Source organism: Drosophila busckii, chromosome 3L (assembly GCF_011750605.1).
Source record: "Drosophila busckii strain San Diego stock center, stock number 13000-0081.31 chromosome 3L, ASM1175060v1, whole genome shotgun sequence".
Taxonomy (NCBI): domain Eukaryota; kingdom Metazoa; phylum Arthropoda; class Insecta; order Diptera; family Drosophilidae; genus Drosophila; species Drosophila busckii.
This window is the reverse complement of record NC_046606.1, coordinates 6190316-6218046: the sequence shown is the minus strand read 5'-3', so window position 1 is coordinate 6218046 and position 27731 is coordinate 6190316. Positions and strand designations below refer to the sequence as shown.

Sequence of the window (27731 nt, the reverse complement as noted above, 5' to 3'; positions counted from 1 at the left end):
AAGCGCTTTGTGTGATAAGCGTGTAAAAGGAAATTAAATGCAAGTTGGTAGCAAGTGAAAAGAAAAAAAAAATAAGCGAGCAGCAGATTTTTTCATATATGTACCTACACTTTGAAATCTATATGTATGTGAATTTGTGTGTGTATGTGTAGGAAGAGGAGTGCTATAAACGAAATTTTGCGTGTTTAAATAGATAGAAAATAAAAAAGTAACAGTGCTGAAAATTAAAAAAGAAATAAAATCAGTGCTAAAAAGTGCAAACCGCGCCCGTTGTGGCAAAAAAACACACACTCACATACAAATATACACACATATGTATGTATATGTATGCATAAGCTCTCGCATAAACGAACAAAAGAGAAAAGTTGTTTGTTAGCCAAAATAGAATTTTTAATAGAATTTATATTGTTAATTGTCAATTTAACAGGAATGCGCGCTTGATGCAATAAATTTAATAATTAAATTCAAGTTATAAACAATAACGAGCAAGCAGCAACAACAACAAAACGCAAGTGCTTTTGCTTGCGAGTGTGTGTTTGTGCGCGTGTGTATGTGTGAGTGTGTGCTATGTGCAGCGAATGCAGCATATAAATAAAAAGAAGAAAAAAGTATTTTAAAAAATCAACAAGAAATAAATCAAAATGGCGCACCAGCAGCAGCAGCAACAACAGCAACTGGCACAATCTGTGAATTGTTCATTGGATGATATTGATTTGACAGCACTTAAGGTAAATTATATATCCCCCTTCACTGCCCCTGTCATGGCTTTAACAGCTGCAACTAACATGTGTGTGTGTGTTTGAGGTGTGGCTGGAACGTTGTACGCTTTTTTTACTATTTCTATTTATTATTATTTTTATGTTCAAGCAATTTCCGGCTTAGTTAACATAAACTGTTAGGCTGCAGTTAACAGCTCTGCTAATGTTAACAATTATAAACAAATGTTTGCAAATTTTTGCAATTTTATCCTGTCATGGCAACTATTTAATTTTATTCAAATAAATGTCCAGGCAATAAACACACCCCCACACACACTCACATACACACACACCCAGGCTTAACTCACCACACAAGCAACCACTAAGCTGACCGGCCGGTCTTGGCGTCTTTGCCTTAGTCTTATTTAGCGAGCTTATTGTTGTTGTGGCGTTTTCTTTACATTTGTTTTTTGAATGAAACACAAACGCACGCACACTCACGCACTCACTCACTTACAAAGACAGCGCAGCGCCTTTCTCTTTCAGCAAACATTCACCACAACGCGACGGCAGGCAGGCAAAACGATTTTCACCACGAACTCCGCCCGCCCCATAACGATTTGATGGGCATAGAGAGCAGCAGCAACAGCAGCAGCGGCAGCGGCGCTGTTATGTCCGTTTGTTGACTCTGCTTGAGTTGGTGTTGGAGTTGGAGTTGGCGTTAGGCTTGTGGGGTGGAGTAGAGTCTGTCTGTGTGTGTGTGTGTGTGTGTGTGTGTGAAGACGAGACAAAAACGAGACAAGAATGAAAATTGTTTAGTTTACTTTATTAAAAGCAACAGCGACATATGCGTCTGTGTGATGATGACGATGATGATGAAGCAGCAAACTGCAAAACTTGAGCCAAAGCAAAAATATATAAAAAGAAAAAAAATGTCAGGCGCATGACGAACTGCGTGTATGACTGCAACTGTTGTTGTTGCTGTTGATGCTCTTGCTGTTGGCCTTCGCACCATCATCGCAGCAGCAGAGACGCGTGGGTGACGCGTCTGCGTTTGGCTTTTAAAGGTCATTAAACAATGAAATACGTGCACTAAAATAGACAAAATGTTAACTGTCGTTGTTGGCAACACACTTCAGACGCTTCAACAAAAGGTCACAGTCCTTAAAGCTGTCGACGGCTGCTGCCACTGTTCGCTGCTCTGCTGACGCCCTCATTTGCTGCTTTAGTTAGCTGATAAGCCACCACAACTGATAAGATACTGCAAGCCAACACATGCTTAAATACAAATGCAGTTTCATTAATTATTATTGTTTTTTTTTTTTTTAGAAATTTCTTTTTTTTTCTTCGCTTTGTGTTGTTGCAGTTTGATAAGTGACTCGCTTTTCTACTTTTTCCTTTGCTCAACTCTTTGTCGCTCTTTGGGCTGTATGCATTTATTTTTAATCAACATTTATTCCATTTGCTGCGATAAAAACGTGTTCGCCCACATTTGCTCACTGTGCGTATGGCTTTGTGTATGTGTGCGTGTGTGTGTGCGTGTGTGTGTGTGTGTTTGCGTTGAGTGCTGCAATTTGTGCAGTTTGGGAAAGAAAAAAATCAAACACATGTTTGGTTTTTGGTCAGATTGTGGGTTAAGTCAATATGGCCTGCGTAAATACACTGAGAAAAACCCATAACGAAAACAAACAATGCTTAATATATATTTTCTGTTTGTGTGCATCTGTGCAAATAAAGAGTGAGGAGGGGGATGCTGTTGGCAAGCAAGAGTGCACTTATATAATGTTAACAACAAATTTTTGAGTAAAATTTCAATTATATAATATGTTATTAAGGCTAAAAGAAAGCAATAACTAATAGCACTAATTTTTGATTAAATTTTACAAGCTAACGATATATAATATATATATAATTGTTGCTGATTATTTTAACATTAATTGAGATTATAGTGCGTACTAATTTTTGATAGCTTTCAATCACAAAAGGAACTGCAGCTAAATATAGTTTGTTAACTAAAATGACTAATTCCTTATAGATTAGATAGCTGCAGCAACTAGCCAAAGTTCAAAGCAGCAACAGCACCCTGTATTTAGCTATTTAATGTGAATTTGTGTTGTTTTTGGAGTTTTTGTTAGCTCTGGTAGTATCATTTGCACTGCTAATCGAATTGCTAGCTGCCCACACACACACAGATAGACAGACAGACATTAAATTTACATACAAAACAAACTAAGCATGGCTTACGTGCATATAAAAGTTATGCACATACATCCCCCCTCTACCTCTCTTGCTCTGCTTAGTTTATTTTTTAGCATGGGCGTTGCAGTCAGTCCTGTCAGTCCACAACTCCTTAATGTATGTACATATTTTAGTTGTGCGCTTGTATGTGTATGTGTGTGTGTGTTTGCACATTAACTGGGCCAAGCCTCGAATGCAACACACACACACAAAAAAAATAAAATATATAAAAGAAAATCCAGTTTTGTCAGACGAGACTTTGTTTAGCTTTAGTTTTTAGCAACAGCAACTAACACAAAGAAACAAGAAAGCAAGCGAGAGAGTGAGTGAGTGAGTGAGCGAAAGAGAGAGCGAGAGAGCAGCTTAGAACAGCTGTAATGCACAGCGGCGAATTCTAATAACTGTAAAGCGCAGCTTTAGTTTACAGCAGCTTGTATTACGTCCCCGCTTCAGCTTTGTTTGTCTTTAAGCTTAGCATGTTAACGCTAATGAGTCATTCAAGTGCCACGAATAATTTGTTCAAATTTTTGTGCATTTTTTAATTGATTCTTTTTTGTTTTACAACGTGAAGTAATCAGCCATAAATAGCAGTAATTACTGCCTACACTTAAGCTCTCTGGCTTTTCTCTCTCTTTCCTACACGCTTTGACACACTTTGCCTGGCAAAACAATCGTAATGAACCTTCCCCACTATCGCGTCACACTTTGTCTTTAAGGCAACGCCATAAATCTACTTAAGACTGCTTTCAATAGTTCTCTCTCACACATACACACACACACACACACATGCACTCATTGCTGCATTTTTTCACTTTTTATTTTTATTTTGATGTTTTTTTCTTTTTGTTTTTGGTTCTGTGTCTTTGTCTCGTCAGTAATTCCTCTACCGTTATGCGCTGAGAGCTCTGCTAAGTCTTTGTTTTAGTTAAAGGCTGTGTGTGTGGTGGGGGGAAGTGAGAGGTGAACGGTACTTGGTGGCAAGCTTTTAAGGCTCTCTGTGTAGTCTCTGTGTGGGGTTGGAAAATATTTTACAACTTGAGGGAATCTCATAAGTAGTTAGTACATAGTAATCACTTGAATCTTAGTAAGCTTAACTGTCGTTGACTTTAAGCATTGCATAACTTTAGAAAACAAAGCGAATTCCTAAGAAACTTGAGTGTATTTTTTATTTATAGCGCTACTCATGTGGCATAAATTTAGCTTGAATGCGAAGACAAAACTTGATTAGAAGCACAATTTATATATACAAAGTTGTTTCACATATATTTTTTATTTAAACAGGCGTTTTAAACTTTGAGCGATGGTCAGCAGATAAAGGAAAAGGTGTAATTAGTAAACAAATTATATCAAATAAAATTAAAACTCAAGTTCATCTTATAGATAAAATGTATGAGTCTTCAAATTAATGCAAATTAAATTGGTTAAGTATTTAAATATATTGTAGATAAATATGCTTGAAATTTAAGTTCGGCAGTTTTATTTTAATTTATTTGTTAGCATTTTAGTTAGTTCAGCTGTTTCTTTAACTGTTATGCATTTCATCTCTAACATATTCCAATCCCAGCTCTTGTCTAAAACTTGCATGTCTTCTCCATTAGGCGAATGCATGTGCGCAGCTCTCTTGTGCCCTTTGACCCCTTTTGGAGTACTGACATAAACAGAAATTGGAGCAACTGGGCGGCCTAGCTACGCCCCCACTATGGCCTAACAACTGTCAAAAAAATGTCAGTTACCTGTTGAAAATTCGTTGTTTGGGTTTTGTTGTTATTTTAATTGGCGTTTTTCCTTTAGTGCCAGTCTCTCAACTCAAACCCATCAGGCAAACACTTTACTCTTGTGCCTCTGCTCCACTTATAGTTACGGCACCCCACCCCACCTGCCTCCACACTCGCTCTACCTGGTGCTGCTTGCGTGTCAATGAACTCTCGCATGCAATTTGTTTTTATTGTTGTTGTTCTTATACTTGTATGGCTTGTCATGATGAGAGAATCGAATTCAAATTGAAGATTTGTTTGTTGTTGTATTTTTAGCGTTGACTGCAGCGCGCATTGTGTCTCTTTTAGCCTTATTTGTATTTATGCCTTTTTAATAATTTGTTTACAGCTAAATAAACAAAGCTAAAATAAGCATGTTACTTATAGCTCTATCTACAGCGCTCTCAATCTCTATTCCTGTCTCGCTCTGGGGTTTTCTCAACTCGTCTCGACGACCTTTTCTTTGTTTGTTTATGAGTTTTTGTGCCTAAGGATTAACTTTTCGGGCGTTTCCCTTTAGCTTTCTCGCGCTCTCTGTTATTGTTGCATATTTCTAACTAATTTGTTTTTCTTTTTACAGGATCCGGCAGGCATCTTTGAGCTCATCGAGGTCGTTGGCAATGGCACCTACGGCCAGGTCTATAAGGTAAGTTCAAGTACTATAATTAAAAGTCAACAGCAGAAAGGATTGGGAAATTCTAACACAGCTAAGCTAATTAGCTCTCGCTCTAACGCATTACTTTGTATATAATAAACAAACAATGTTGCTTATTTACACTTTTTTTCTAAGCCAACTAAGTCACGTTCCATAGCAGACCAAAATTTACTTTATATAAACTGTTTGCGCTTTGAAAAAAAAACAAAACACTATCTAAAAATCAATTTGCCTGCGCTTTGATTTAAATGCTTTTGCGGTTATGTTGGGCGGGCATTTGAATGTTTTTTTTTCCATAGCTCTTGAGCTTTCTATTGTGGCTAACTGGCAATTTGGTTACGGCGCAATGGAGCTAACAAATCCCGTTTCAGTGCTCGAGACAAGTCGCTGCTGCTGCTGCTGCTGCTTCTTCTTCTTCACGTAATTAGCAATCATTAGACTTAATGCTTGAATGCGTTGCAGTTCAGCAACTTGGCTGGCGTTGCCTGTTGATGAGCTGCTGCATTATGTAGATACAATTGTATCTCGAATTCAAAAACAAGCTGCGTCATTTGACGCTTTTGCTTTAATTAGTTGCAAAAAACAAAATACAAAAAAAGAACCGCTAGGAATAGCATGGAATTGAAACAGCAGCAGCTGCTCTCACACACATTAGCACATTGCTTTAGATTTTTAGTTTCTTCTCAAAAGACAATGCCAAGACTTTGTATTTAAATTATAAAAACTTAAAAAATTGTAGCTGCAAGAATAACAACAACAACAACAAGCAGTCGCCAGCAGCAGCAGCAGACTACAAAAATAGAAATTGTTGCTCTGGCATTAACCGTTAGCATTTGTTGCTCCATCTATCTTTCACTTGTGCGTTTCGTGCGCGCTCTCTCATTCTAACTGCTTGTGCTTGTTCTTGTTCTTGTTGTGTGTGTGTGTGTTCTGCTGGAAGTTCTGCTGGCATGCGCTGCTGCGCTGCTGCTGCTGGCAGGCCAACGGCAAGTTGTTCCTCAGCTCTCGCCCCACTTCTTACCCTTTGCTATGATTTTGTTATTCCATACAACACTTTGTAGGGGACTGAGGGCGTTTGCTATGCAGTTGCACCTCGCTCTCTCTCTCTCTCAGTCTCTCGCTCTCTTGGCATCGCATGCTTATGCTTTTGCTTATGTAAACAGCGTGTGTATCTTTGGAGTTCATTGGCGCCCCTCTTAAAATAAAAGTTTGTTTAATATAAATACCAATAAAATAAATAAACTGGGATTTTTCAAATATTTTTTAAGCAATTGAGCAGCTCTTAGCTGTTTAGTTTGTAGAGATAAGCAGCTGTTAAACTGTTAAATTGATTCAATAAGCTATTAATTAACATTGCCCTATACATAATTGATGCCATACCATAAATCAAATTAACAGTTTAACAACTTCTTATCTTCGACTTAATCAATACTTTCAAAATTGTGATTCATTTATTAAGTAATTTGTAATAATTTCACAATTTTAAGCAATTTACATGATTGACAAGGCTTTAAATATTTCGCGGCTTAGCAATGCGGCCAAATTGGCAATAAACAAAAGGCAAGCAAAAAAAAAATAAAGGAGCTGCCCACGCCAGCTAGACAACGACCTCATTGTGTTGCTACCACGCTAAGCTGCAAGTGGCACGTGGTAACAGAGACAACATTTTGCAGCAGCAACAATAGCGTAACATATGTAATCCAAGTACATAACCATTATAAGTAGCTTTTTGCCCACTGTGCGGCGGCAGCAACAGCAGCAGCGTCGACAACTTGTTTCCGTACGCTGCGTTTGCTGTAAAGTTTGCCGTCGCCACTTAAGTAGTTCATTATACTGTCCCCCACACACACACAAAGAGAGCGTGTGTGCATATGTGTATGTGTGTGAAATTAGCATGAGTAATGCGCTGCTGCTGCGCGTTGCTTTTGTATGCATGTAACTCGGGCTAGAACAACACTAAGAGCAACAACAACAACAACAACACTGCATTAGCAAAGTAACGGACTGTTGTTGTTGTTGTTGCTGTTGTCATTCTCTTCTCGTTATGTTGTCCACTTGTTGGACAACGTTCGTTAGCTTCTTGGCTCTGACTGTGTCTCATTTCTTAGGCATTTTCTTAACGTATTTTTTTTGGTTTTATTGACTGACAAGTTAACCGGTTTAGCTTGATCTCTCTGCGCGCGCGCTCTCTCTCTCTCTTTCTGTTCTGACCGTTTGGCAAACGCATTTTTAGCAGCTTATCAGAAATTAAATCGCGTCATGTTGTCGCTTATTCATAAACTCGCTTCAATTTCATCTTTAGCTAGCCTTAGGTTCATTTATTTGTGCACATTGTGACGTCATTGCAAATTTCAACAGAAATTTAATTTCTGTGTGCTACGCTACGTTTAATGCAGCTTTGATTTATGCCACTCATTTGGGCATTTTTTTTCTTCTTTTTATCAGCTAATGTATAAGAAATGTTGCTTTGCACTTCCGGCTTTAAGCTTATTGATAAATTTCTTTTTTATTAATTGCTACTGCGCAACAGCTTATCAACATTGCATGATTCAACAAACTGACAGTTAATAATATATTAATGTTAATAGTGAACTGCTTGAGTTAGTTCTTAAATAGCCAATTAAGCTGAGCTTACGATATGCACAAGTTCCATAACGAGACGCATGTCTCGCTCTTTCGCTCTCTCGCTGTTAAGTTATGCAAATATTATGACTCCAGCGACCTTTGTTAATTTATGCTGAAGCCAGACAGTGCCGGATTTTGCAAAAATTTCACACGCTGCATTTGAAAGTTATAGTGAATTTTTCCAACACACTTAATTAATGCTCGAAAAGAAAGAAGCAGCATAAAAAACTGCATAACTGAGCGAAAATTGTTAAAGCAAAGCATAAAGAAACGATAACATTGTAAAATCAACGCTTTGCTTCCCAAGGTCGCTGTTTTGCGTGTCTTACCGCAACTGCCAACTGCTGCCTCCCCCCACGCGCTTTACTACCCAAAAAAAAACCCCAAGCGTGTGGCGCATTGACTTTTCCCCAATCAGCGAAAAGCAAAGCTCGCAAAAATGTAGACAACAACAAGAAATTTATTTGTTGTGCTTTTTTGGCTATTTACGTTAGCCAGTTGGGGAAGCGCCTTGTCAATGAAAAAAGTGTCATGGCTAGAGATTTAATTAAGCGAACAACAAAACAATTGCATAGCTATAAATAGCAGCTAAAAGCTTTATTAGCTCTTGTTAACTGCAACTGCTACTCAATGCATTACGCGTGGCTTAATTGTTGGCCAAAAAGCTAATTAAAAGCTATTAACTGCACACCCACTGCATTAGCAGCAGACAGACAGACAAGCGGCTAATCGAACTGCTAAAGAACATAATTAGCTATTTAACAGCTGCTGCTGTGTGCAAGCGAGAGCGCGCTATTAACAGTCGCATTGTTAGTCATGCTAAGGTTCTCTCATTCGCTATTTTTTATGCTCACATGTCAATGACTTTGTGTTGTTTTTATACGCTACAAATACAACAAAAAACAAATTTGCGTAATAATTAGTTGCTAGCTGTTTACATAGCTTAGCTTAAGCTTTTTTTTGTTTTTTTTTTTGATTTGTGTGCGACATTGAGCGTGAATTTTTTTTTAGCTGTGCGTGCTTTGTGCCGAGTACTTAAGCACTGGCTAATTGCAATTTTAGTTTTATATGTTTTGTTGTTAGTTAGTTGTCTTCCAATTTAAAATTTTATGAGACGTTGTTTGCTACTTTTTTTTTTCTTGTTGTTGTTGTCATGTTATTTTTGTCTGTGTGTGTTTCCTGCTTGATTTGTTTATTGCCTTTAATGTGTTTCGCATGTTGGACTTTTGAGTGGCATTTTATTAGTCTCTCTCTTACGCTCTCTCTCTCTCTCCACTGAGTCTCTGTCGCTGATGCTGCCTGTGCGTTGGTCTCATTGTCTTAGCGGCGACTCCTCTTTGTCTGCTTGCAAGTCTCAGTCTCCCTTGCTCTCTCTCTCTCTTTCGCTCGCCGACGCGCACTTGCAGTTCAAATGAAGTCGTATATAAAAAAAAAAGCTTTGCATTGCTTTTGCTGCTTTTATGTTTATTGTTGTTGTTGTTGTCTGTGCGTGTGTTTGTGTGTGTGTCGCTTAAATTATGCGTAATTGGGTCAAAGTTCGCAGCTATGTTTGTAGAATGTTAATTATACAACGTGTACTCACATAGCAGACAATGTGGGCTCAGTTTAATGTGTAGGCGAGAAAGTTTTAATTTTTTAGTAAATGTAAAAGATTTTCAAAGCTATCGTATAACCTATCGAAGTTCACAAGTCAATGCTATTGATATAGCTTAGGTTGCTGTATGGCTGCTATTTTGTTTATTTCAAGTTTTAACTCATTAGTCATTGACTTTTCTTCTTGACCCACTTTCATCCGCCACACTCGACTACACCGCACATCAGTCAAATTGCCGCCCCCACAAGAGCGTAACGCAATCGATAAACACGCATAACACATGCGTCGATTAAACTGTCAATCGCCAATCGATTTGCAAACTAAACGCTTCAAGGTTGAAATTTTACAAATATTTCAGTTTACTCTTTGATTTCATATTTAGCCGCTACACTTTGGGGCATTTCTTTCTGTTGTCTTGTGTGCGCGCTTTTCTTTAACAATTAATTTATGAGTGAAAGCTGCGCATCTTTTGTTGAAGGTTATCTAACTAACTGCTGGTCCCTTATCTGCATATTGGCTTACAACAATAAAAAATTAAATGTCGCCGCTATTATAATGGAGGAGTGTGCCATGCCCCATGTAATTGCAATTTGTTGCATTGCATTTGCAAGGGAAATCAATTCCCACAGCAACTGCTTTAACTCCTTGTGGTTGACCCGCAGTTCTAACAACTGCATACGCTTCAATTATCTGAAGTTCAGCAGTTTTAGCGGCAGCACTTAATTCATTTAATTTCAATTTCACTCGGACACACACTTGTGCATTGAAAAAGCGCACAACAGGGCATACTGTAGATTTATAAACAATTTGAATTGCAGACTTATGCAGCGCTACTAGTAACTCTTAATTCTATCAATCAATTACACAAATTGTACTTTATTCAAAAAATGTGCTGTTGACAAAGTGTATTTGCTAGTTGGTGCGCGCTTCATTAGTTTAATTTTTTAGTGCTGTCAGTGCGTTTTGTGCTCTCAATTAATTAAGCATACAGGAAGTGCTCTCACACCCCTATATGTATTTTGTTATATGCTTGTTTTTGGGGTGTATATGTTGATTGCTGTGACGTCATCAGCAGCACACACAGTCAATATTGCGTATATTGAACTTCAGTGCCGCTAAATATAAACAATTTATATAAACACATATACACACACACACACACACACCCCATTTAGCACACTGCAAATTATCTTTTGACACAATTTACTTATCGCAAGCAATCCAAGCAAAAAATATATTTCCTATATAGCCATGTGCTGGCTTTGCAGCTATTGAATCAACAATGAAAATAGCACTCAATGAGTCAAAGAAGTTACTGATAAGCTATGGGAACAACTGATTAGAATTTACTACTATTGCTGTTAGCTAAAAGGGCCAAAAGAGAAACTGTGCATGTTTTCATTTTGATTTAGCTCAAGCTGCAATAAATCAGTTGCAATGTTCGTTTGATTCTCAAGTGAAATGCGCAACAATTTGCATATAGAAAGCAACAACAATGCAACTTCGACTGTGCCACAAGCTACAAACTGAGCTCGACACCTTCACAATGGGGCAGCAGCTTAGGTAATCGAAACGCCCGCAATGCTGCAGCTGCTATCAAAGCTGCAAACGCATAAGCGCAAGTAAACCGCAGCTGAAGCATGCCACTTGCACAGCAGACAGACTTGCAACATGCGCTTGAACCGCAGGCCAAACTCCCACAATAGAGACACAACAGACAGAGAAAGATACAGCGAGCTAGATAGAGAAAGAAAAACCGCAATTCAATTTACAACACTTGGCCCCAAAAACAAATGAAGTATATGAAGCTCATATGTTAACTCACACACACGACGACCACGCCCAAGTGGGGGCTGATTGCTATTAGTTACACGTTTGCCACACAGTGCACCACTTGTGCGACTTGTGGTGGCAAGTACGCAGCTGCTGCTGCCACATTTCGCAAGCTAGAGCAAGTCTCGCTGCCTCCTTCGCAACAGACGCACGCAACGTGCTGCAAATTTTATGCTTCAAATTCAGCAAAACAAATAAACGCGAGGACACCTTGAGTATAAGACGACTAAGCAATACGCTTTGCTGAAATATTTGAGGATACTTTAAGGGACTAGGCGAATCGCTTTGCTGAGTCTTTTAGAGAACTATGCGAAACACTGCTGAGACTTGCTTACGGCTTCAGATATGCGAGGACAATTTGAGGCATGAACGAGTAGGCCATACGCTTTGCTGAGATTTTGTTAAGGCTTAAAATAACTGAGGATACTTTGAGGGCTACACGACTAATCGATAACTAAGACTTTCTTAAGGCTTTAAGTATACGAGCAGATTTTGCTGTTTACACAACTATTCGATACGCTTTGCTGCGACTTTCTTAACTACACAACAAAATCGTAGCACCCCAAACTAATCATTAAAATCTAAAGTGTACACTAACGTGATTACACACTGAAATTTCAGAGAGCTCGTAGAGCATCAATTACCAATTGTTGCTATTGTTGTTGGGCTGCTGTTAATTAACCCAGAAATCCAAGTTTTATTATTTTTTTTTTCTGCTTTTCAACTGCATTCAATTTCAAAACGCGCAACAACAATTGAACTTTGAGTGCGCTCAACGCCCAACACAACCCCCCAAGGCACACACATAAAACAACAATTTAGTGTAGAATATAATATAAAAATGAAAAAATTAGCTTGCAATAAAAACTTTAAACTATGCATGAAATAACTTGAAGAGTCGCGCTGTTAAAATGCGCATAAAAAATAAATGTTGAATCATAGAGAGCTTGCGTCGTTTTATTAAATTAAATTTCAATTTAACAGCAGCAGGCACCACGTCTGTGTGTTTCAAGTGCCAACATTATTATTGGCAACTCCAGCGCCAAGAGTTGAACCCATTTGCAACTCCCTCCTAAGCTCAGACTTCGTTACCTGTGTGCTGGGCTGTGGGTTAACCTAGTTAGCGCCGACGTTTTGTTTGATGTGCCACTTAGCTCAGCTACAGCAACTAAATGTGTTGAACTCTGACTTCAATAAGCAAACATAGCGTTATATATAGCGCTCATTAGCCTGGCATTATGCAAGTCATTAAAGCGTTCAGCAGTATCGAATAAACAATTATGATTTGTTTAGCATGAGTCAAGTTAGTTATGCAGCTTGCTGAAAATAAACTTTATCTACAATTTGCTTAACTGATTCATGTCAAGTGCGCTGCTCTCTGCATTTCTCTAATTCTATTACACTCAGCGCTCACTTTAATTCACTTTAGCTCGCTTGGCCTCCTGTGTTATCGGAAATACACAAGTTACCACACAAATTTCCATATTTACTCTGCATCTGGTTTTTGCGCTCTTAGTTTTCTATTTATTCAGTGGGATTTGCGTAGTCGAGTCGACGCGACTTGTCGTCGGCTTGCTGCAACTCAAAACATGTCCAAGTTAATCTTTCAAGCATTTTTTTTCTGCGCTAACTATGTGTGAGCAGAGAGTGGTCACTGTACTGGCCACCAAGCGGTAGTGGTGGGGAGTGTTACTTTGGTGGAACTCGAGCTACAGCAATTTGCTGCTGTGTGGGCAACTTGATTGCATTTTTTATTTAGCTACAGTTTTTTTTTTGTCTGTCCTTATATAAGCAGCAGCAGTTTTTTGCTATTTTTATGCAACTTTATGATAAAGAATATTTGATGTTATTACACACATGAAATTAAAACTTAGCTTAGCTTTGATTTCATTTACAGCGTAACTTGCTAGTCTTGACTCGCTATTTGTTTATTGTTTATTTCACACAGCTTATTGTTCAGTTATTGCACATATATTTGTTTGTATCTCGCTGTATATAAGCGTTGAGAATCGCGTAGAAATATTATAGTAAGCTTTACAAATCAGCTTTTGTTATTAAGAAGCTATTCATTGTTATGTTGCTGCTGCTGCTGCTGCAGTTTTCTTTTCAAGTATATATAGCATACAAACATTTATAAATATTTGTATAAAACGTTCGAATGTTTACGTAAAGCGCTGCCATGTGTTTTACATTGTTTAAAGTGCAGCGCTAAAAGTTGCATGCATTTAAGTTTAGAATCTATATGTAAACAAATTTGAAACCTGCACAACTTGCTTGCTATTGAAAAGTTTGAAAACTGCTGCATAACTTTTTAATTAAACCTTTGCCTTGGGCAAGCAAAGCCTAAAAAGGTTTATTTCCAAGAATTACGCATACAAAAACCCTCGATTTTATGTTTTCTATTTAGCAAGCAGCTCGCTTAGCTATTTTTATATTTTTCCTTGGCTTTCAAGCTTCAAGGCTTCGAAACAAGCTTGTAGCAATTTTTAGCAAGTTTTATTATCGCTGCATATAATTTTGACGCCTGCTGCATTGTCATACACCTGCCAGAAATATTTATGTATATAAAACTTGTACTGCAACTGAATACGGAATACCGAAAACTCGAAAAAAAAAACACAATAACAATTTGCATTGGTAAGCAAAAGCAGCAGCAGCTGCGATTTGATTGCCATTGTTTACTTCATACCTTTTAAATATATTTATTTAAAACTTCGTGTTGGGGTTTTGTTTTCATTATGCGATTATGAGCATGTATATATATAAAGCTCTACCTCTATATGATATGTTACTGCTGCTGCTGCTGCTGTGTTTTGTATTTTTTTTTTTTGATTATTTTACGTGTTCAGCGATTTGAACGCTTTTTTATATGGAAAAAGGCTTGTCGCTGTCTTTCAGCAAGAGCCAGTTGTTATAACTTTTTGTTTGTTTGGTTTTTTAAGCTCTATTTGCGTTCTCTCTCTCTCCCTCTCTGTTCTCTCATTTGGCGCATGATTCACAAATATTTCTGCTTTATGCATATTTGTTTTGATTATTGCCGCAATCGACAAACGCTTTTCACGCGAAATGCTTTTAAGCCAAGTTAGCAGCACAGTTCCTGCTGCTTAAATTTACATAAAATTTATAGTTAACCGTTAGAATATGACAACGTCAACGTGGCCACAAATTGTTGCTTTAATCGCATTTGCTGCCTGCGAGACACTCAACGGTTTATTCTCATCAACTATCAACAGCCTGTTATCAGCAGCAGCAGCAGCTCACCTTAGTCACTTGATTTATGTATCTGCCAGCTGCCTCTAGCTTCATGCAAGAAAAACTTGCCTCAATTAAAACTGTATTAAAATGTTAAATGGCTTTTGAAGCGGCGCTGCTTCAATCTCTTAAGGACTCCCAAGAACCGGTCAGGACAGCTCAATCACGTTGACTGGCAGCAGAAAATCAATTTATGAGTTGGATGTTGATTAAAGTCAAGCTGCCTAATTGAAATACATTTTTACGCCTCAATCGAGAGAGAACGTTGCTGCTGATCGATTAAACTTGCTGCTGCTTGCTGCTGTTGCAAATGCAATTTTCCAGTCACGTTTATTATCAATTTAAGCATTGGAAATATTTTAAACTGTTTGCCGCATTTGCTTTATGGTTATCATGTCTAGTTTGGCCACGCATTGTTGACCACTTGAGCAGTGGGGACAGCTACAGATACATAGCGATGAGATTTGCGACTGTACTTGCTATGTGAAGAGAGATTTATCTATGTTGACTTTGTGCTAGAGCTTATGGGGTAAAAGTGGGGTGGAGAGCAATAATAATAGTCATACTTTTGATAGTTTTATTATCACATTCCAATAAAAATTATTGATTCAGTTTGAAGATAATTTTAGCCAATAGTCGTCTCTTCTTCCTTTTCCCCTATTTACCCCTATTGCAAAAAGTAGTGTGATATTTATTTCAGAATAGCAATGATTTCCATACTATTCTATCAAGTTCTACTTATCGAGAAAAGATTATATATGTTTTCTAACTATTCAAGATAACTTTGAGCTCAACCACGCAACTACATAAACTCCCACTGCTTTCTTCTCCCTATGCCCATTACTATCTACAACACCCAACCACTTCCCCATTGTATTCAATGCATTGCCTTCGAGTTCAAGCTCACATTGTATAAATGTCTCTGCACTCGCACTCAATGTCAACTGATAAACAACTCGAGCTGCAATAATAAAATGTTTACTTTATTTTTTTATTGTGCAATTGCAGGGCCGTCATACAAAAACTGGTCAGTTGGCTGCCATAAAGGTGATGGATGTCACCGAGGATGAGGAGGAGGAAATTAAGCTGGAGATCAATGTGCTTAAGAAATACTCAAATCATCGCAATATTGCGACCTATTATGGTGCATTTATTAAGAAATCGCCAGCGGGCAAAGATGATCAGCTCTGGCTGGTGATGGAATATTGCGGCGCTGGTTCCGTAACCGATCTGGTCAAATCGACAAAAGGTCAAAGCCTCAAAGAGGAATGGATTGCCTATATATGTCGTGAAATTCTACGCGGTCTAAGCTATTTGCATTCTAAGAAAGTCATACATCGTGACATCAAAGGACAAAATGTGCTGCTCACAGATAATGCGGAGGTGAAGCTTGTCGACTTTGGTGTCTCCGCTCAGTTGGATCGCACGATAGGCAGACGCAATACATTTATTGGTGAGTTAGCTATATAAATTCTGTTAGTTTATTATTATTTAACCCTTTTCTTTTCAGGCACACCCTATTGGATGGCACCCGAGGTCATTGCCTGCGATGAGAATCCCGATGCTACATATGACAATCGCTCGGATCTGTGGTCGCTGGGCATTACCTCATTGGAAATGGCTGAGTCACAGCCGCCACTATGCGATCTGCATCCGATGCGTGCTTTGTTCTTGATACCACGCAACTCACCACCGCGTCTCAAATCCAAGAAGTGGTCCAAGAAGTTTCACAGCTTCATTGATGTGGTGCTAGGTAATTAACGCTTAAATATATAATAATAACATATTTATATTATATTTGCTTTATAGTGAAAGACTATCATCAGCGGCCTTATACCGAAAATCTGCTAAAGCATCCGTTTATCAAGGATCAGCCGACAGATCGACAGGTGCGCATACAGCTGAAGGATCACATTGATCGCTGCAAGAAGCGCAAGCAGGAGAAGGATCGCGAAGACTATCGCTACTCGGGCTCCGACAACGATGACGATGAGCCGCAGCTGGCTGGCGAGCCCAGCTCCATTATACAAGCGCCAGGCGGCGACACTTTGCGTCGCAATTTCCAACAGATACAAGAGGGACGCATGGCTGCCGAACAGCAGCAGCAACATCATCAGCTAATGGCTCAGGCTCAAGCACAGGCGCAGGCACAGGCACATGCTGCTGCTCAGGCGCAACTGCATCAGCAGCAACAAGCAGCTGCCGCTGCGGCAGCGGCGCATGCAGCGCAGCAGGCACAGGTGGCGCAACAACAGGCACAGGCCGCACAACCGCAGGCCAATCGTCAGCAGAAACCGCCTTCGGTTAGTCATCAAAATCGATTGTAATAAATTAACATGGTTAACTTATTTTCTTGGTTTGCAGCGTCAACAGGTTGAGGAACCCGGACCGCCACGTCCACAGCTGCCACAACGTTTGATTGTGGTGCCAGATCCACCGCACGCCAATCGCCCGTTGCCACCCACACCCAAGTGCGGCGAGCCTGCGGTTCAGACGGCCTCACAACAATCGCGTAGCTCGCAAAGCAACAACTTCAAGCCATCGGTGCGTAACTTATTGCTGATAAACCGCCAGCTAATAGCCTAGCAGTTCCATAGAGAGAACATTGTCTTTGTAAAGATATAGAAAAGCTAGAGGCCAGTCTCTAGGCTACTATTAGTGCAGCTTTTAAGATAAGCTTACTGAAAAGTAGTTTCATTCATTTATTGTTTGCATAGAAAGAAAGAAAGATATGAAGTTCATTCGAACCTATAACTTTGTTATAGATATTTAAAAACGTTTCAGTAAATGTTTGAGATAAGTGCAAGACTGTTAGATCAAGTTAAATTGTATAATGGCTAGCGTATATATCTAATAGCGATATTAAGCTCAGAACTCTTAAGAGTTTAAATGTTTTGCGTCATTTAGCTTGAGTAATCAAATTGAAAAAGTTTATCATAAACTCTACGTTATATTCCAGCTACTTTTAGCCCCCACATATTGCTGACTATTACGTAGTCCCCTGTTATAATAACTGTTATAATTTTAACCCGTAATTGTCCTACATATATATATATATTGTAAACGTGCATACTTATATTTATATGATTTCTTTTTCAACTCTTCTTTTATTTTCATGTTTTGTGCGCCTACCAACCATAAAATAATCTATATATAACATATATGCATATATCTGTGTAAACGTATATCGAACTTATAATTTCGCTCATATGTATAATGTTGTTATCATTGCCCCCGTTGCGTCAAATCCAAAACAAATTTAAACATTTAAAAACACACACTCAATCATACAACAGTTACCACCAAGGAGACCTGAGGTATGTTTTCTTTTGTTTTTAATTTCAAAATCATCTTTTATGTTTAAACCTGCTCGCTACATGTTCTATGCTCTCTATACTGTCTAAAATGTATACCATATATTATTTGTTTATGCGTATGAAATTGCTTGTTTCATGTAACCATTGTGAATGTTGAGTTTTTCGAAAATCCTTGTCCGAAATTTTTTGTATATGTACCAGCTTAACGGAGGAACACACACGCTACACTTACACAATAAAAATAAAAGAGAAAACATTTTAACTAGAGATGGAAATGTTAAAAATATTTAAGTTTAGATCAGTAAAGAAAATAACTGCTGAGAATTACTTCGAACACGTTCTCTTATACAGTTCAGCTGCGTTATAGCAAATTACAGTTCTGTTAAACTACAGCTCTGTTAAACTACATTTCTGTTATTCTACTGCAGTTCTGTTCTGTTATACTGAAGTTTCTTTATAAGAGCTTTGCTACTTTCCCATCGCTAGTTATAAAAGATGTTACCCTCACATGCACGTGCCCGCCCACTAAAACCCAATAAAATTTAAATTTTTTACATGCAACTAATCCCGAGTAAATAAAACAAATAATACCAAGATATACTTCTATACAGCAGCAACGTTAACTAATCCCAAAGTGCTTCAGTTTTTTAAACTAACCCAGGCTTGTGCTAATATTTGAACCCTGCTCTGTTCTATTTTTTGTTGTTTGTATATCTATAAGCAGAGAAAGGTGAACACCAGTCTAATGATCTCTTACTTTTTGTTCCAAATTCCCTACCAAAATACAAAAAACGAATTGCAACATCTTTTGGGTACCACGTGCAACACACACACACACACACACAACACAACACACATACACTACACTCTACACTTTTGTATAAATTACAACAAACAAAATCCTCCGTTGCCCCAAACATTTTGGGAATTTCTTGTATAAATACGAAAAATGTGTAGGATCATTTGGATGTGTTAGCTGCACAATTAAATGAATTGGGCGTGGTCTCCTCTCAACAGCCGCAGCCACAGACCGCCGCCATTGGACAGCAGGCACAGCCGGAGGCGCCGCCACGCAATCGACAATCCGGCTCCTCAGCCGGCAATGGAGCCATTTGCGTCTCTGCCTCATCGAGCAACAAGCCAGCCGCTGCACTTCCGCAGTCGAACAATCATCTGGGACAGCCGGTCAATCCATTGGATCCACTCGACAGCAGCGATTCGGACAGCGAACCGGATGAGCCCAACGATCGGGCGCGCAATGATGGGACACTGCTTGCCAGCGATCCGCCCAAGCCGCTGTAAGTACCAAGCAAAGATTAAGAAGAGAGAGCGAAAAACAAAACATAGTAAGCACAAAGCGGAAAGGCGTGGCAGCTTGGTAGTTAGCGCTAAAGCAAGGACACAGTCACTTCCCCCCACGTGCAAATCAAACAAAAATATTTTGAAAATTTAACACCAAACTCTTTTTCACCTTTTCAACTCACCTTACGTTTCACCATTGATTTTTAATTGCCGCCCCGTTTTTCATATTTAATTTTATTTGCCACTTGTGTTTTGTTTTCGACTTTTGCTTTGTTGTTCGTTCGTTTTGTTCTTTGCTTATGTTCAGACCCGAATTTTCATATAGGCCTGGCTTGGGACCCGTGTCCGAGGATGCAACAACGACCACTCCGCTTAGCCATGGCAGCGGTGGTCCACCGAATCGACCCTTGCCACCGACTCCGGATGACGATGATCAGGCCGGCGATCGTACGCTGATCATGAAGCGCGTAAGTACCGCCATTAAAAGCTTTCAAATTTTCAAAATATTTAAGTTAAAGTCTAGTTTTCTTCAGTGTATTTCTTTTAGTTTAGTCTTTAGTTTAAATGCTATCTATATTTTCAACTTGAGTTTTATATTTTTTTTCTAACTAAATAGTACAGAGATATCTTGAGCAGTGTTAGGTTTACTTTTGATGTGAGGCCGCTGTACAAATTGTAATTAGCTTGCCGTAGGGTTAAAGGTTAAACCAAAAAGACAAAACAATTAAAACTTGGCTGGTTGTGGTTATTACTCTATATACATACATATATTTTAGGCAACTTAAGTATTTATAACTCTTAACCAACCAACAAGTTAATTTTGAGCCTAGCTTAAACTATTTCTATAAACTATAAACTATATTTCTATACTAAATGAACTATTATTTTAATGATTGCTGATTGATGAGAGTATGAAATGTTTTTTCGTGAAAAACCATATGATTTATTTTATAAAATGTGCCATGTTTTTCATTTTTATTTTGAGTTAAAGCAGTAAAATTAAATGCAATATCTATAAGCACTTGTCATGCATTCAAACAAACTATAAGTTAAGTTTGAAAGCCATTTTGTATATACGAAACATTCATAACTTTGAGTTGCTTGACAACTTGATTATAAGGCACTACTTTATGATATATATACTATATAAGTATGTATTGCACCTTGGCACAGTGTGCATTAAATACCAAAAGAAAATACATCACATACAAAAAAATACCAAACACTTGTTCATATGGAATGCAATGAAAATTTCATGTTAAAAACTTTCATCAGCTGGTTGTAGACAACGATAAAAGCAACAACAAATACAATAAACAAAAAGCTTAGAATGTAGTTAAATAATACAACAAACAACCCTAACAACAATTCTTCTCTTGCGCAACAACAACAACAACAACTGTATACAGAAATTAGAACAAAACATAAATCGCTTACAAAAATCCGCCTCCACCTCGCACGCGCCCATGAAACGCGCCGAAGACGCCAAGCTTTTGCACGAATGGAACTTTGATAAATTCTTTTCTAAACCCACTCACAATAAATCGAGCAGCAGCAGCAGCGCCAGCAGTGGCAGCGAGTCGATGCTACGTGCCACACTCAGCCGCCTGCCCTCAGATCAGAGCACACTCAAAGTGGATGCCAAACTGCAGCGCGCCAGCGTTGCGGAGGCCATAGCACGACCCGTGCCCAAGGGCTATCAGCCATTGAAGGGCAGCAGCTCCTCCAAAGAACGCAGCGGCATCAGCAGCAGTCAGCAGCCGACGTTGCAGGCGCAGCATAAGCGTCAAGAGTCTGACTCTAAGCTGCCAAGCTTTGTGCGTGGCTTTAGGCGTGAGAATTCGGATTTCTTTCCAATGAGCAAACGTCACTCGGCCGTGCTGCTGGGCAGCGAGAAAAGCAGCGCAGTGGCTGCGCAGTCGCCGCGACAAGCGTCTATGTACCAAAGGAACAGCATTTACAACAACAACAACAGTAATAGCAGCACCAGCAGCAGCAGCAAAGAGAGCAGCAGCGTCGCTGCTAAGAGCAAAGCTGTTGGCAGTACAACAGCAAAAGCAACAACAACAACAAAAGCTACAGCAACGGTAACGCCTACAACATCAACTGCCGCCGCCGCCGTCGCGCCCGCACCTACAAAATCGAGTTGGGCTAATTTAGATTTTCTGCGTTTGCGTCGCGAAAAGACTGAATCCGTTATTGTGCTGCAAAATGCAGCGGCGCGTGCGCAGGCGCAGCAGCAGCCAGCACAGCAACAGCAACAACAACAACAACTTCCACAGCAGCAGCAGCAGGTAAACGTTCTCAGCTCGCACGCATCTCAGTACAAACAGCGACATCAACAATTCCAAATATCGTTCATTCTTGTGTTTTGTCTTGGCGCCAGCAAATGTAAACCAAACCAAACAAATAAAAAAAAAAACAAAACAAAAGCATCAAGCGTAATGCAAATACAAATTTACCATTTGGCTAAACAAATTCCCATACTCACCGCAACAACAACAACATGCAAAAACTACAACACACCCACACACACACATACGCATCATACACTCTCTCATACTCTCTCTCTATGTTGTGCGCTCTGTTCATCTTGCATCTGCTATGCTGTTAACATACTGTTAATAAACCACTTAACACTAACAGCTCGCCTCGCTCTTGCTCTTGCTGTTGAGCATTGCTACGATTTGATATAACATTGCTTTTGCTTTAACCTGTGTACCCCCAGCATGTTTATTACTAAGTACTATTATTAACATTACATTGTAACATATATATATAGGCAATATGCTTTGACAGTCACTAATTGCTTGCTAGCAAATAAACAGAAATTAGGCATTGCTTTCTACTTAATTGTTAATCGGTTCAGTCTACATACAATATGTTGCTAAGTATCTCAAATAACTGTACATTTTATAATTTTATTGTATCTAGCAAATTGTATCTCTAAGCTGATGAGTTGCTAAACAGAACAAGGGATTAACTTATAATATCTGTAAATAATATTCATCATATGCATATTGGCAATATTGGAATTTATTAATGTGAATATGTATATAAAAATATGTATAAATAACATTTCAAAGGGCACATTTCAACAAAATTTTACACTTTGCTAAGCTATAGAGCAGTGTATTTTAGGTTCGCTTAGCTTTTGCAAAAACAAACAAAGTTTATTTCATTTCATATGCTCAAAATTGTTTTAAAGCTTGCTGTAGCATTTGTTGGTTTGGTTTGTTATTGCACAACAAATTAATGTTTATAGATGTTTTGGTATAAAATTGTGCGAGTTACGTTTTTGCCTGCTGCTGAGGCTGTGCAATTGTTTTTGAGCCCCAACCCAACCCTAAACTAAACTAAATTAATATTAAGTGCCATAATATTGTAAAAATAGAAAACAGTGCTAGCTTTAAAACAATTTTGCAGCCGTATATAAATGTTATTTTTTAGACTGTAAGCTTTTATCCATGTTAAAATTAAGGGAAACTTACCATTCTTCTTTTCTTTAGTAACTCATTAGCATACATTTTGCTATCACTTTATTATCTTGTTCTAATATCTCGCCTCTCTGACTCTTTCTCACTCTCTCTGACTTTATCAATTTGTTTTCGTTATTCATTACTTAACTGTTATTCTTAACGTTTTCAAAGCATTTTATAACCCATATACGTTTTCTATATTCATTTTATATTTGAAATTGTTTTGTTTGATTTTTTCACCACCAAATTTATTGCTACCAATTTAAAACTTTTGATTGCTAACTTTGCACTCTCGTGTGTGTTCCTCTCTCTCTCTCACACACTCTTGACTTATGTGCAGAATCGCGCTGGAGCTGGCAGCGGCGTTGGCGGAGACAACAGCGGCCTTGGCACTCCCGGCACTCGCACCAGCAGCGTTCTACCCGATTTACTCAGCCAGGCATCCCCAGCAACGCCTCCGCGTCATGATAAATCATCCAGTGAGGAGGTGAGTAAACAAATTTCCGTACCTAATCAACTCTCATATCACATTTTGTTATCGATTGTTTCATTGTGTGTTTTGTGCGTTCGCCGAATTCGACTCACCGAGTTCTCGGTCATTTTTGTTATAAATATTGTTACTTGTTTTTCTTATTATTGTGATAATAATAACTTGAGTTACTGTGCCGATTGAAATTGAATCATTGTCCTTTGTCATTCATTACGATTCATAATAACATTCAAGTATTTCTTGCACAGTGGGTCACTGTCAATTATACTATTTGCACAGTCTCGACATTTCTTAAACTCTAAGCTTTATTTACGTTCCATTTATTCTGCTATCATGAGCAAACCTATTCAAAATTTCCTAACTCTGTCCCTCATAATTGTGACTAATCGTTAAGCAGCAAATTTTTAGCATAAACATATTTCTTTGACGTGGAGCAAAGTTCATCATTATGAAGAGCGCGTAACAATAAAAATATTTAATAAAATTGGTTGACAAATTTGAATAAAAATTAAATCATTTTGCATGCAATACGCCGCTTTTATTAAATATAAAATGCATGAAGTATTATAATGAGAACCAAATTTAAAAAAGTAAAATATCAAACGTTACAAACAATTTCTTCTTCTTAATTGTGCTTTGTCTTTCCGCAACGTTTGAGCTGATGGCCACTACGATATATTCTAACAAATTACAAAAATACAAATCAATTACAAACAAACCAAAATTTACAATAGTAAGTATAAACAACAAAAATCAAAAGAACATCAACAACAAATGCAAAAAATATCAAAAATACTCTATTATAGTTTGCTCTAATAAACCAACTCCCAAACAACTATCAAACAAATATTAAATTCTTTTGTGTATAGCATTTCATATTTCAAAATAAAAAATCTTCACTTCATTTATTGAAATTTGATGTGTTCATGTGTATATATATATTTTTTATGTTCAATGTGCAGGGCTGTCACAATTGTATACAAACATATTTTTTGCACTTTTCTGTTTTATTCTGCTGTAAATAAATACATTTAATTTTAAATGCAAGTTTCGTGCCTGTTTCTTCAACTTTTCCAAAGCAGACAGCTTGCTGTCATGTCTACACTACTCTCCTTATATTATATGCATAGCAGACAGCTTACTGTCACTCACTTTGGCAGACAGCTTCATGTCTGCCAACTGTCACTAACATTTTTACAGCGCTGCACTGTTAAGCTTCTGTTATCCTTACAGCAAGCGCTATTCATTTGCATTTCAATTGGTTTCCAACACACACAAACACAATATACACACCTACACACACACAAACAAACAAACATATAAAACATGTCTTCAATGTTTGTTTAATATTATATATTTATATCATTGGCCTTTGGGGAAAGACTAATCACATTTTATTTTAACAACTTTTATATTTGTATATTTTTTGGCTTTAGCTTTAATTTATAAGCTGCACTTAATAATTTTAATCACACACACACTACACAAACACACACACACCCAACCCTAATTGCTTCCTAGCATGTTTAATTTATTAATTAATTTGATTTTGTTGACAACTTAAGACTAATTTCGATTTTTTCTGCACTTTTTCTATTTTCTTTTCTCTTTAAAATATATATATCAAAACCAAACAAACAAAACGCGAACATATGTATAAAAACAAACAAACAAACTATCAATCAATCAATCAAACAATAAAGTATCAAGCGGCCATTAGTTCATCCGTGCATTCCACGCCATCGAAATCGTTTATCGCTAGCAGCGGCAGCGCCACTAACGTCAGCGTCGGCAGCGGCGGCCATGGCCTGGGCGGCGGCAGCAGCGTTGTCAGTGGCCTTATTATTAGCAATAATAATTCACCACAGTCAACCATATCGCTGGCCTCATCCACATCGAATTCGCGACAAAATTCACCAAAGAATTCGATTAGTAAAACGCGTTCTACCAGCAGTATTACTAATTTATTGCATAAATCTACTTCTTCCTCCTCTGCCAACATTTTGCATCTCTCCCCCTCCACATCCAATGCCTGTGCCACCGGATCCCCCTCGCTGCCACCGCACGCCTATGCGCTACAACAGAAACAACGCAGTTTTCTCACCTTTGGATTTGGCGCCGGCGGCTCGTGCCCGACGCGTCGTGAGTCCACTGTCAATGTCAATGTGACGCCCACATCCCATGAGGCAACTAACGATACGCCCGAGATACGTAAGTATAAGAAGCGTTTCAATTCGGAAATACTATGCGCTGCTCTATGGGGCGTGAATCTATTGATTGGCACCGAGAATGGACTCATGCTGTTGGATCGCTCGGGACAGGGCAAGGTAAATCACTGATCTAAACATTTTCAAATGGCAGTAACTCAACACACTTCTTATTCACCACAGGTCTATCAGCTCATATCGCGTCGCCGCTTCCAGCAAATGGAAGTGCTGGAGGGACAGAATATCTTGGTTACCATATCGGGCAAAAAGAATCGCGTGCGCGTCTATTACTTATCCTGGTTAAAATCCAAAATCTTGCGCACCGATGGATTATCCGATGTAAGAGCAACACGATTTCAATTGAAATACATAAACTCATCTTTGCTTTTTATATTTTAGCAAGTGGAACGTCGCAATGGCTGGATTAATGTTGGTGATCTACAAGGTGCTGTACATTTTAAGATTGTCAAATATGAGAGGATTAAGTTCCTAGTGATTGCATTAAAAGACTCCATTGAAATCTATGCATGGGCGCCCAAACCATATCACAAATTTATGGCATTTAAGGTGAATTTTTAAACATGTAATTTAATATGAATGAAGTATTAATAACTTTTGCTTAGAATTTTGGTGAACTGGAGCATCGCCCACTTTTGGTGGATCTTACAATTGAAGATCAGTCTAGACTGAAAGTGATTTATGGCTCCGCTGAGGGTTTCCATGCGGTTGACTTGGACTCCGCTGAAGTATACGACATATATCTTCCTAAGCATGTAAGTCGCCACGAGATCTTATATATTTTAGCCTCTATATAAATATATTGTTTAACTTGTAGACTCAGGGTGCTATCATTCCACATTGCATTGTGGCGCTTCCAAATTCAAATGGTATGCAATTGTTGCTGTGCTATGACAATGAAGGTGTCTATGTAAACACTGCCGGTCGTGTATCCAAGAACATTGTGCTGCAGGCAAGTTTCAATTATGCACACAGTCAAGACTGAATAGCGCTCTAATGAAATCTAATTTTATTCTACAGTGGGGCGAGATGCCCACATCTGTGGCCTATATTGGCACTGGACAAATTATGGGCTGGGGCAATAAAGCAATAGAGGTATGTACTAAATTTCTGCTTGCCATATAACAAGTTATAATCAATTCTATTTCTAGATACGTTCCGTTGAGAGCGGCCATTTGGATGGTGTTTTTATGCACAAGAAGGCGCAGCGCTTGAAATTCCTTTGCGAGCGCAATGACAAAGTATTCTTCAGCAGTGCCAAAGGTGCTTCATCGTGTCAAATCTATTTTATGACGCTCAATAAGCCAGGCATGGCCAACTGGTAATTCACCTCCGCCCGCCCCCACACACACACATAAAACACACAACACGTATACTTCTTATACTATCATCTGGGCAACTTTAACGTGCAACATCAACAGCAAGAACATTTTCATTTTTATTTACAACTACAAGAAGCAAGGATATACATAGACACAAACTTAGCTCGTTTAAGTAAAAAGTGCATAAATATTAAGTGAAAGCATCCTAAAACTCAACACGAAAACACACACTAATACACACCCACGTCAATATGTGAAAACGTTTCAATTAGTAAAATGTGCTATAGCAAGCTACAAATACTCGTGCAACATACAAGCGAGCGTTAATTAATTATTGTATTTAAAAAAGAAAGAAAGCAAAGAAAACAACAATGTTCACATATTTTCGATAGCGCGCTCACTCGTCGAGGTTTTTTACACCACAGCAAACGAGCAATGAAAAAATATCGATAAGCGTAACAAAAGCATCGATGCCTCTTACACATACATACGACATACATAACTACATATGTATATTGCAGTTTAATAACGTAAAAATGAAAGAATATGCACACACAGCCCTTCCGCAGTTTATTCACATTTATGAATTATTATTAATTTGCCCACAAGTTATATATTAAGTTTATAAAGAAGAGAAAGCCAACACGCAACGCAGCAAAAAGTGAGAAGAGTGTGAGAAAAAATTTAAACGAAGCAACTAAACGAATTAGTTTACTTTGATTTGTTTCAAAACGGCAACATTTACATATACATTGCTATATATATAGAAATATAAATATATAAATTAATTGGTCGATATGCTCATTTTAATACGAAGAAAAAAGAGAATGTTTAAACAAAAGCGCCATTGTAAAAACTAAGTGATAAACTGAGGTAAATAATATGATTGAGGATTTAAAGATTATTGTGTAAAATAAACAATAAACAAACAAATATGAAAGCAAATG

At 38.2% G+C, this 27731-nt stretch overlaps 1 protein-coding gene across 7 annotated transcripts; it reads left to right on the top strand.

Annotated features, from left to right (window-relative positions):
• Positions 1-607: 607 nt before the first annotated feature.
• On the top strand, positions 608-27569 carry LOC108600014 (serine/threonine-protein kinase mig-15). Of its 7 annotated transcripts, none has more exons than XM_017987324.2 (18): positions 608-728; positions 5271-5336; positions 15658-16102; positions 16160-16402; positions 16459-16952; positions 17014-17193; positions 17946-17966; positions 18984-19264; positions 19594-19735; positions 20678-21562; positions 23088-23234; positions 24941-25564; positions 25628-25783; positions 25844-26011; positions 26068-26217; positions 26280-26414; positions 26483-26557; positions 26614-27569. In XM_017987324.2, exons 1-18 carry the CDS (start codon positions 642-644, stop codon positions 26785-26787), a joined length of 4473 nt encoding a protein of 1490 aa, XP_017842813.1. In that variant the 5' UTR covers positions 608-641; the 3' UTR covers positions 26788-27569. The 7 variants fall into 7 exon arrangements, with proteins under 7 accessions (XP_017842813.1, XP_017842820.1, XP_017842816.1 ...); XM_017987331.1 differs by having other exon boundaries at positions 18924-19264; positions 25322-25564; XM_017987327.2 differs by lacking the exon at positions 20678-21562 and having other exon boundaries at positions 18924-19264; positions 19576-19735; positions 26614-27566.
• Positions 27570-27731: the final 162 nt, after the last annotated feature.